The sequence below is a fragment of the Bemisia tabaci genome, chromosome 8 (genome assembly GCF_918797505.1).
Source record: "Bemisia tabaci chromosome 8, PGI_BMITA_v3".
Lineage (NCBI taxonomy): Eukaryota > Metazoa > Arthropoda > Insecta > Hemiptera > Aleyrodidae > Bemisia > Bemisia tabaci.
This window is the reverse complement of record NC_092800.1, coordinates 42,298,421-42,309,220: the sequence shown is the minus strand read 5'-3', so window position 1 is coordinate 42,309,220 and position 10,800 is coordinate 42,298,421. Positions and strand designations below refer to the sequence as shown.

The 10,800-nt window shown below is 37.8% G+C and overlaps 1 protein-coding gene across 1 annotated transcript; it reads right to left on the bottom strand.

The window, feature by feature from the left end:
• Window positions 1-1,001: 1,001 nt before the first annotated feature.
• Window positions 1,002-10,169, bottom strand: LOC109029798 (snurportin-1). The gene is made up of 6 exons (XM_072303209.1): window positions 8,882-10,169; window positions 7,665-7,791; window positions 6,474-6,629; window positions 5,160-5,369; window positions 2,354-2,755; window positions 1,002-1,309 (listed from the first exon to the last, which is right to left on the bottom strand). The coding sequence occupies exons 1-6, from the start codon at window positions 9,040-9,042 to the stop codon at window positions 1,091-1,093; spliced, it is 1,275 nt and encodes a 424-aa protein (XP_072159310.1). The 5' UTR covers window positions 9,043-10,169; the 3' UTR covers window positions 1,002-1,090.
• Between the last annotated feature and the right edge of the window lie 631 nt (window positions 10,170-10,800).

Here is a 10,800-nt window from a genome sequence, read left to right as displayed (position 1 = left end):
CTATAATTGTTTTGGTTTATTCTTCACCAATGTGTTCTTATTCAGTGTGTTTCGAAGGCTACATGTCCCTTTTTTCCGGGCAAAAAACCATGAAAAAGAAGTGAGTTTTGAAATTTAGATAGTGATACAGGATTAGTTCCCTATCATCGTTTACAGATCTTGTGGAAGTAAAAGGTTTAGTTAAAACAATCTTAAAAACTTGTCCCTCAAAACACCTGATTCAGAGAAAAACTTTAGAAAAGAGAACCTGCTAAAGGCAAACATTTTTTATAGCAGCAGATTTCCATGGGAGTTAACGGGCGATCCGTACTCAAAAAATTAAAAATTAAATAGAAAACTTAAACTCATTATAAACCAAAAATCTGTTTATAAAAGCAAGTTTTGTAAGTAATTTTTATTTTTTTTCATGGGTTTAATAACACGATACCTCAAAATAATGATAAAATTTGTCAAAACTTTAAAAAATTAGCCAATTTTGTGCTTTCAACTTAGTTAAAGAAATTTGATTTCCATTTTAGAGAAAAAACTTTCAGACTAAGACGGAAAACAGTGGCAAACACTAAATATTTCCTCATTTGAACTTATACAGCTTTAAAAGTAAGTTTAATAACACATGAAAACCTGAGAATATGAATACACATACAATTGAAATTAGAGGCATGAGAGTAATTCATTGACATTGCTAGAATCAAACTACGAGGGTCACACAAAAATGAGACTTCCTTCGCTTTTCCCAGAAACTATTGATGTTAAAAACACATACTCGCAACATTTGTTTAATCAATTCCCTTTGTATTTGAGTTATCATTTTCTTCAATTGAGACAAGGAAGCGCCCAGGAAATGGATTTTCTGCCTTTCCAATCATTAATTTTCATCATCAGATCTGTTCGTGCGACACAACCACTAAATAAAATCAGTTTACTTCTAACACTAGCAGTTTCTGTCAAAAAACGGATGGACTACATGTGGTGAAACAATCATTCACTTACATAAATATATATGTAAAATAATGACTAGATAATAAGTTTTTTAAACTTCTTTAAACGAAGCTCAAGCAGCACCTATAAAATTTAGGCACCAGTGTTGTGTTCAGGAGTTTCCTGCGTTGTCCTCCATGTGCATTTCAGTGGATGATGAACTTGATTCACAACTGGCAAGCTCTGAGATCATATCTCTGTTTACTAGATCAGCTTTCGTATCACAGCTTGTGGCTTCGACAGGAGGGTCCTGATTTGAGGCAGAGTCTTCCTCCATTGATTCAACTTTATCCATTGATGAGGAGTGTCGATTCTTTCCTCTTCTTATTCCCTGATTTAAAAGAGAGGGGGAAAAAAGATATTAAAGGGTTTAATATTGAACGATTCTTGAATAATTCCAGTTATAAAGAATTGTACAACTCAAAACTAGAGTGATGAAAATTGCAGTAAAAATTAACTCTATGAGCCTAGCCATCATACACTTGGAATCTTTGACTTGAAAATTTTCCAAAATACATTTATATATTTGTCATGGTGGCTACAACTGCAATTTTGCAATTTTCAGAAGGCAGATTCTTTGAACAGGTGTTTCATTCACTCATCCAAATTAACCATGTACTTAGTATGTTTTGACAAATTTTAACTAATTTCCGAGACTCATTTTCAAATTCTGCGATTGCCTGAATTCGGACCATTGTTCAGTGCAAATATTACTGGAAATGAGAAGAAACACTGAGAAATGGCCCGAACTGTGAGTAACAAGGTGGAAATATAAGAAACACTGAGAAATGGCCCGAACTGTAAGTAACAAGGTGGAAATTTGATGCAAAGTCCACTTTTGGAACTTCTTGGCTTTGTTTTCCCCTCAAAATGGTGAGGACCCAACACCATTTCTCCACCTTGTTACATTACTGGAAACAGCGATATATTTGATTTACATGAGCTATCCACATCGAAAGTGATGAATCCTTCGTTTCACATTTTTTATGGTGATTTCATGGTGTGCTTAGCACAATACATTTTTTCCAATTTTTCTGAACAGCTTAATTTAGAAAGCAAAAATAAAAACATTTCTTTCAGAATTACCAATCCCCATCGAATGGTTCAGAACAGATTGCAAGAACATTGCAAAATTGAAACAATAGTAAAATTACTTCATTTGTCTTGCCGAATCCTTTGATTAATTCTCTGAAAATGTCGATCCTGATTTTTGATTGGTTATCTACCAAAAACATATAGTATCAGAGAGTTTCAGAAACTTAAATCATATCAAGGGTGTTCAAAGTCAACTCATAGTTTTGAAAAACTGTCTTCCGAACAAAAGTTCCCCACAAAATAAGAAAAAAGTCAGTCTATAATGAAAAATAAACTATACCTTCTGATTGGAATCCTTTCTTGTTCGATACTTGCTTTTTTGTGCCTGATTACTTAGACTGGACTGAATAAACTGGACAGCGCTCAGGTAATTTGGAGGAACATCTGCTTTGTAAGCCTCATGCACCGAAATTTTGAGCATCTCAGGAACCATGAAGGGTTTCAACCAACCAACAAGGGGGGTTGAGCCCGAAGTGTAGTGCGTTTCTTTGTGATAAAACAGAATCCCATCCACTTTGGGATTGGTTTCTTCGACCAAAGGAAAATGCGCCATTCTTGAAGGTAACTCTGCAGCCGGAAATCTTGGAGCGAGGTAAATTGATTTGGGATTATTCTTGCTCTTCTCCGAAAGTTGAATGATTTCATCAAATTTTGAAGACAGCCAGTAAAATCTAAAATCAGTCTGATAGAAAAAGACTTCCATTACTATCTGCAGCAGATTTGAACATGACTATCTTAGAGCACAGCTGAGGACAAGTTCTATAGGATAAGACAAGTTGACATTGTGAGTCGGCAATCACATAACTCGGTTTGCGACGTCGCAGACTTCCTGCAATACTTTATGTTTTTAACGGAAAACTACTCAACAGCAATTCTATAAAACTGTCGTGATTTTTCTTCTCTGTGCGAAGAAAATGCTGCACAAACTCCAAGGAATGATGTCACTTTGTTCTCCTTTAAAAAAATAACATAGAGGCGGAGAAGTTATGTGATTGCCGACTTACACCATCGAAATATCTTTTGTGTGAGCTAAAGGTGACTAGATAAACAAGATACGCTGCTCCCTTGAGTAGGATCCTTCCAGCTGTTATATTGAGGAAATAAAGAGAAGATGTTACACAGCATAGCCACCTATTAAAATTTGTTTGCTGAATTAGATAAGAACCCCGAGACTTGTAAAATTTTTTCTTCACAAAACTCAGCAATCAAAGAATCAGTTTGCCTGTCACACGAAAGTAATAAGACCTGTCTCATGCTCCAGAAATTGAGTGTATATGGACCTTGAACATCTTCATGTCAAACTTCTGATAATGTCGGTTACATGGATTGTTCTCACAAGTTTAGTGGGCCTTTCAACAAGGTTAGAATTTAACCACTACGCAACTTATGTTTTCTTCAATGTTTTGAGGTGGAAACAAATCATACAGCGGGAAGTGTGGAAATCAACTCCTGCCCATGATATAAGTGTTATCCATAGTAAAATGGCAAAAATACAAACAACGTCATTTGCATGATCTAACTTCTATTTGATTCGTGTGACGAATACTTCTTAATATCTTGTTCAAGCATTGCTTTCTAAACTTCCCGTTGTGTGAATCTTGTTCAACGTAAGATTTTGAAGAGAATCCATGTAACCTTAGGGTGATTTGATAGACGCTATATTTTGTGTCAGAACAGCATGCGATATTTTCTCAAATTTTGATATCGCAATTCTGTTGTCAGGAGACTAAAAATTCACATGCCAATTTTAACAAAGAAATTCAACGAAATAGGCGTGGTTTTTTCAGAGGAAAACTTTCGCATTCGAGTGCAGTTTCGATATCAGTATCGAATACGATAATTTTTCTCTAAAAACCATGCCTTTGATGCATTGAATTTGTTAGTCGAAATTGGTAAGCAAATTCTTTAGTCTCCTCACAACAGAATTGCGATCTCAAAATTTGAGAAAAATGACGACAAGCTGAAAAAATGGAACCAATCGATGCGATATATCGCATGTCGTTCTGACACAAAATATGGCATCCATTGAATCACCTAAATTTTTAGTTCAGCCTTGTTTAGTCACCCATCATTCTATAAAGCTCAAAGTACAAAATCACTTGCTCCTCACAATGCAGAAGCCCATGATATTAAGGATATCCGGTAGAGCGAGATGTTTTCTCAAGAATGATTAGGTATTATGAGAGGCGATGGATAAAATTGAAAACAACGAGCTTTACACTAAAATAGTTGACTTAGACATCAAAATTTCAAAAATTCTTAATTCATTCACTTTATTGTTGCACAATAGCTTTGGAGTGCCCTTTAGCTATTATCATGATTCTGACAGTAGCGTTAGAACTAACAATTTTTAAGATTTTGACATCAAAGACAATCCATTTTATTAATTAGGTAATTTGTTTTTAGTTGAATGTTTCAGTTTTTTCATCAATTATTTTTCTGTGTCCGAAAACAAGTTAAGTCAATTGTTTAAATAAAGCTCTTCATACATCTAATACTGTACTGCTGACTTCAGTCGTTGGCCGGTCAGTAATATTGGTTTCCTAAAGTACTTTCTCTTCCAATTACAGATGAAACAAAAAAGGAAAAAGAACCATCCAATTTTCCAATAAAATCAGAGTACAAAATATCTAAATTGTAAACGACTCCTGAAAGTCCAAAATCAGCCCAATCTACTAAAATTCAGATAGATTAACCCATTCCTCTGTCTTATCTTCAAAGTTTTTTTTTAAATTGGGAGAAATTTTAAGTTTCTTTTCTCATCAGATCAAAGATTATCTTGTTAGAGAGTTTGTGCTTTTTCAAAGATTAGTAGGCTTAGTATTCTGCCGTACTAAGGAAGAACGCCGTATGAACATTCGAGAGTTGCCAAATTTTCCTTGATAAAACTTGTATTTTCAACGATATTTACGCACATTTTTCTTAGAACTTTTCAGATATTTTAGATACAATTGCTTACAAAATTGTCTGAAAATTTTGGATAAAAAAATTCACAATTTTCCCAGTAATTCCGGTTTTTATAGAAGGTAACTTGGCAACGTCTGAAGGCTCATACAACGTTTTTCTTTAGCATGGCGGTATTGTACCTCACAAGAAAGAAATGGATGCGAGTTCCATTCAATGACATCCAATACATAGAAGGATGTGCTGTCGAAGTTGTAGATGCAGTCCAGAATAGTTTGTCCATTTTTATGTCCTCCTGGGCTTGAGTATGTCTCCGCCCAAGAACCACTCGGCAGCCAAGAGGGAAAGCTCATAAATTGCCGACCCGCTTTATCATATGCTTGAGTTCCATTCTGAAAAAGAATTAGAAGGCTATAGTAGTCATGTAACAATTCAGAAAAGTGGATGCGGGTGTGCTGGCGAACAATACTGCGACTACGCAGTTGGCACAGAATCTATGAAGATTTTAAAATTGGGCAACTCACTGAGTGGTACAGAACTATCTGCAATGGGTCTATTAAAACAGATCCTGTCTACTTTAAGAATCAGTTTGACTCACAATCAGATGAAATCATAAAGAGGCTTGGTTTGGGGTAATTCTGCACTGAAGCCCTGCTACATAACAATGGGCAGATGTAGCATTTCTCTTTTGACATGTTTGCTGATGAATCTGCTCTGATAAACAATGTAAAAGCAGGAATTGCATTCAGCAGAACAAACATGTCAACAGAGGAGTTAGAAACACTTAATGGACAAAGGAGTTTCATGGAGTCTCGGGTGATTTCACGGCAGTGACATCGCTTGGGTGCGTATTTGGGGGGATTTGACAGAGCAAAGTGCCTAGGAGGTGTGGAAAAAGACCACCTTCAATGCAGAGGGGGGTCCTGGGGGCCTTCCCGGAAATTTTATCATGTCTGTGACGCATTTTGAGGCTGTTCTAATGCAGTAGTGTATCTTATTTTTCTGAGAAAAATCTTCAATTTTTTAATATCTCCTCACTCCTTTGTCTCAAAATAATGTACCTTCACTAATAGCTTTTCGTTCCCGCACATTGGATTTCATTATGGGGGAGCTAGGAAGTCATTTGAGGGGGGGGCGGGGGCTGAAGTCCCTTCAAGCAACTCCGCTGTTTTGGTGAATGTTCTTTGCTATCATTATTGCTCTTTCATTCCTAATTTTTTAACGAACCTCATCTGACATATGTTACCAGTTCTATACTATTCTATAAACAAATAGACTTTTTCCAAAACTCCTCAGCAGTTCCATACAGCTCAACAACGATGAATTTGATATGGGCTCTTTTTCAAAGTTTTCTTCAATTTTTTATGTATGGTTTAATTTAAAAAATCTTTGAAAACATGCAGTAATACCTCTTCAACTTCAGGAAATGTATTATAATTTTCAAGAGAGGTAAAACAAAGGGATAAAAGAACATGAGGCTAGGAATGATTGCTTACTCCTTTCGCAACTAAGATACAACGTTTTCCTTGAGGGCAAACGACAGCAGTCCATCGTGTATCCAAATCGTCCGGCACATCAACTAGCCATTCTGATTCCATTAGAATATTTTTGAGGCATTCTGAGTCTTGTGTTTTACTTTTAAATGGAATTTTCTGGAACAATGATTGAATGCTGGTTATAATAAATCTACTACGGTAATATCAAAACAACTGGAATAATACATATTCATATTCAGGGGCACAGAAACTTCTCAATGGTGCAGATTTCAGAAGACTTTGCACAAACATAAGTACTCCAGAAAAAGACAGCAATAAGGCATCAAGTTCACTCATACTCAAAGATCATGTGTTTGAAGCAAAATCATGAATAATTTCAAGTGCAAAGAGAGGTAAATTTAAAGACTGAGAGGTATTTGAGAGCAGATCTCTTCTGGTTCCCTGAGATCCGCTACAGAGAAAGAGGAGAGAGAGAGAGAGAGAGAGTTCTGTACTTCAGAAATTTTGGAGATCACTGAAGAAATATGACCATTCTGCAGCCAGATTGTTGATATTTTGTGTTTGTCGGGTAGACATAGCTGACATAGGTTAAAAGGCGGAGTGTGATTGGTCGGCTATGTCTTATCACTGCTTTATCGAGCCTTTGTCAGAAGGAATGGACGACATACTGTCGGAACCTTAAGAGGTGCCTTTAGCTTGTCGTGAGTTCCACCCAACATGGGCACGATAAAGCAGCGATAAGACATAGCCGACCAATCTTGCTCCACCTTTTAACCTATGTCATCTTTGACTACTCGAGAAACATAGAATTTCAAAAATCAGGCTGCTGGGCAAGGTTCAAAGGATCAGAATACCTATTTGTTGTTTGGTAAGGTTGACTCTGAATAGAGGAGCAATTTTGATAATTCTCTGAAAAAAAAGGAAAAATTGAGATCACACTAAATTTGTGGTTTTTCAAGGTACTCTAAGAATTAGGATTAAATACTGTAGTGTGATGATAACTGTAGGAGCATCTGTTAGATACAATTTGATTCGGCAAAAAAAAAAAAAAAAAACGATATTAAGTAATCAATTCCTCTTTTCCTCTGTCTATAAAACAATCATTCTGATAGGAAATTCGCCCAACTAACTACAGAGAAATTTTAATTCAATATCTTGGTAAAAAGTAATGGAGGATAGTATGTCACTTACTTTCTTTCCGCTAGGTAGCCATTCCATGCTTTGACATTTTTCTTTCGGGAGATTATTTTTGGTGGTGTTGTGCTGAGAATCTGTTTCCAAAATATTCCTGAAAGTGTTATGCTCCGAAGTCCGTTTCCTTGGAGATGAACAAAAGAATTATCATACAATACATTTAATACACATTAGTAATACATTTGCATGCGGTTGGATTATGTCAAGAGTTCTACTTAAGGTCCAGGGGTCCAGGGTTCGATTAGGGATAATTCAAGATTAGAGATAGCGCCACCAGTCACCACTGAGAATTTCACTTTCCTTCGACGATTACTGAAATAATATTCTTTGAATTACAAAAAGCAGATCCACAAGATATAGATTAATTTTAGCTTGATTTTTTGAGCCAAAAATATTGGCAATTAGAATTACAAGCGTAGAGAAAGTACGGCTGAAACTTTCAGCTCAAAAGCGGCGGCCGACAAGATCCCTCATGTTCTGTCTCTCTCTCTCTCCCATTACTGCAATGGGAATTACTTTCCGCCGTAGTTAAGACTTTATTTTTGGGGATTTTGAGAAGATTTTTTTATTGAGTGTTCCTCAAGTATTTTGCCATATCCCCTGGATCTCCAATCTTGAATAAGTATTACGGTTTTTATTATTTTGGCAAATATATGCGGATATTCTGAGCAGCGCGACATGGTGGCCAAATTGCGAAGTTCCAAGCCTGGATTCACCTTAAGTGCCTTCAAGGAAATTAACTTTCAAACCTATAGCCAGCCTCCTGAACTAAGAGAACATTTCAGAAATAGTCATTGATTTAAGAGAAGATGGGATGATGCATTATATAAAAAGAGGAAAAAAAGGGAGTACAGATTGAATCGCACTGATGAAGTAGCTGCAATTGTGATAAGTTAAAATAGTCTGAAATTCCGTTTGATGTCATGGCATCAGTTATTTTCATAACCTTCGTTTCTAGCGAAAAGTTTGAAGTGGTCATTCCCACAAGAAGGGCAGCTGCGCTTGAGGAATACTTTCTTTTGAGTCGTTGGACCGTAAATATCTGCTTTCAGTGAAATATGTTCACCTGATGTAACCTGGTATTCCAATTTGTAACCTCTATTTCTCAACAAGAAAAATACTACTAGTTACCTCCTAACCAGTAGGTAAATAGTAGGTTTTGAAAGGAGGATTTATAAGATACAAGTCTTAGATTAGGAAGAAAAAGGACTAACTTCTTTTGAGCTTCCAGAAATTCCTTCCTGCGAGCAGCTTGGTTGGATGCATCGTTACGACATTTGTAGAAATTCATAAAATACGGATGAGCTGCATCTGTGTTATTTGGTCTGTCATCCACTTTAAAAGAGTTCTCCAAATTTTCGAGTAAGGAGTCCATAATGAACGAAACTACCCGTGGAAAAAGTCAAAAACTGAACGCAATTACACTGTCTGGACACTGCTCTTTACGATTGTTTACGTACATCCTAACCTAAAATCAAAACAAAATCAATACAGTGTTACCGCATACAGAAGAGAAAAATATTAATTGGAAGTTGTGGAAATGTGAAATTGTCAAAAAAATTAGAATCCGTAGGAAAAATTGTGAATGCAAATACGAGGGTGGATACATTTACAAAATACAATATTTTTCCCCATGAATTACGTCAGTAATTTGAGGTAGGAGAAAAGCTATGATTTTCCTACAATGCCGCGTGATACCACCATACCTACTCTGGTGTTCGAATAGTTGCTCGTTCGATTACCGCTAAAATCACGCGAACTTGATCTCAAAAACGCGGGGCGCGCATGATATTTTAAGCAGATTTGTTAAATCCCAATTAATTGCACGAAATTCCTCTCTGTATCGCGGGAAATGCGCGACATTTCCATGGGTCCAGAAAAATAGAAAATGAGATTTTACCCGAAAATGATCGCAATATCGCGGAAAACCACTGCATTAACTCGGGAAATCCACGACTTTGTCAGCGGTTCTGTAGAAGCAGATTTAAAAATTAAAGGTTTCCCAAATCAACATGTCGGTATTCAAGCAAATCTTATAGCGGTTGATGAAGTACACGAAAGATCCCACAGTTTTCACATCAACACTGCGGAAAATACGCGATTTTCATTTCGACGCCAGCATAAAATTAATAAACGCCATAATTTGAGTTAGGCGAAAAGCTATGACTTTCCTTCAATTCGCGTGATACCACAAACCTACTCCGAAGTTCGAATAGTTGCTCGTTCGATTCTCGCTGGTTAAAAAGTGAGAAATTACGCGAAATCGATCTCAAAACCGCGCGGCGCTCGTGGTGGTATAAGCGAATTCGGTAACTCCTAATTAATCACATTCAGGTTTTGACGTTACTTATTTATGTTTTTCATGTTTAAAGCTAGAAACTAGAAAGCACAACTCGAAAAGGAATGTGGAAACAACTTTTGAAAAGCTCATTTCCACACCACCTTAGGAGAGTCCGATCAGGAAAATGATACGGTACTGCTCCTGGAGGTAGAGCTTTCGGCGCGCTTTTTTTAACGTGGTGTCGCCATGAGCCCTAATCCACGGGGGAGGGGGGGGGGGGACAAAATAGCACACTTACCAACGCTGACGCAGCTCCGCTTCCTCTGCTCCATGCCGTTTTTGATTCTGCTGAAAAGCAGCTCTGCCATAAGACGGAAGTAGTGCCCACTAAAACTGATTAACGATTATAAACCATTTTTAGCAACGAGGAGAAACAAAACGGTTCTTACCTTCGGTTGCCGGAACAGCACAGCACAGCACCTGAAACAGAAAAAAAAAAAAAAAAAAAAAAAAAAAAAAAAAATCGACGATCCCGGTACGACGATCCCGGCACGACGAACCCGGTACGACGATCCCGGTACGACGATCCCGGTACGATGACGGCCTCCCCCAACCCCGGCTTCAGGCCCCTCCGGCCCCCAGGTTCCTTTCCCACCTCCTCCCTTTTTTTTTTTTTTTTTCCACTCGTGGCTTGCTGAGATCCTCCGGGGCGTAACGCCCGGAGCCGCCGTCGCCGGCAGGGGCGCCCGCCGGGACCCCATAAGGGTCCGCTGGGCGCCCCCACCCCCGACCCCCCGCGAGGGGGGAAAAAGCCCCCCCTTGCGGGGGGGCAAAGACCCCCCTCGCGGGGGG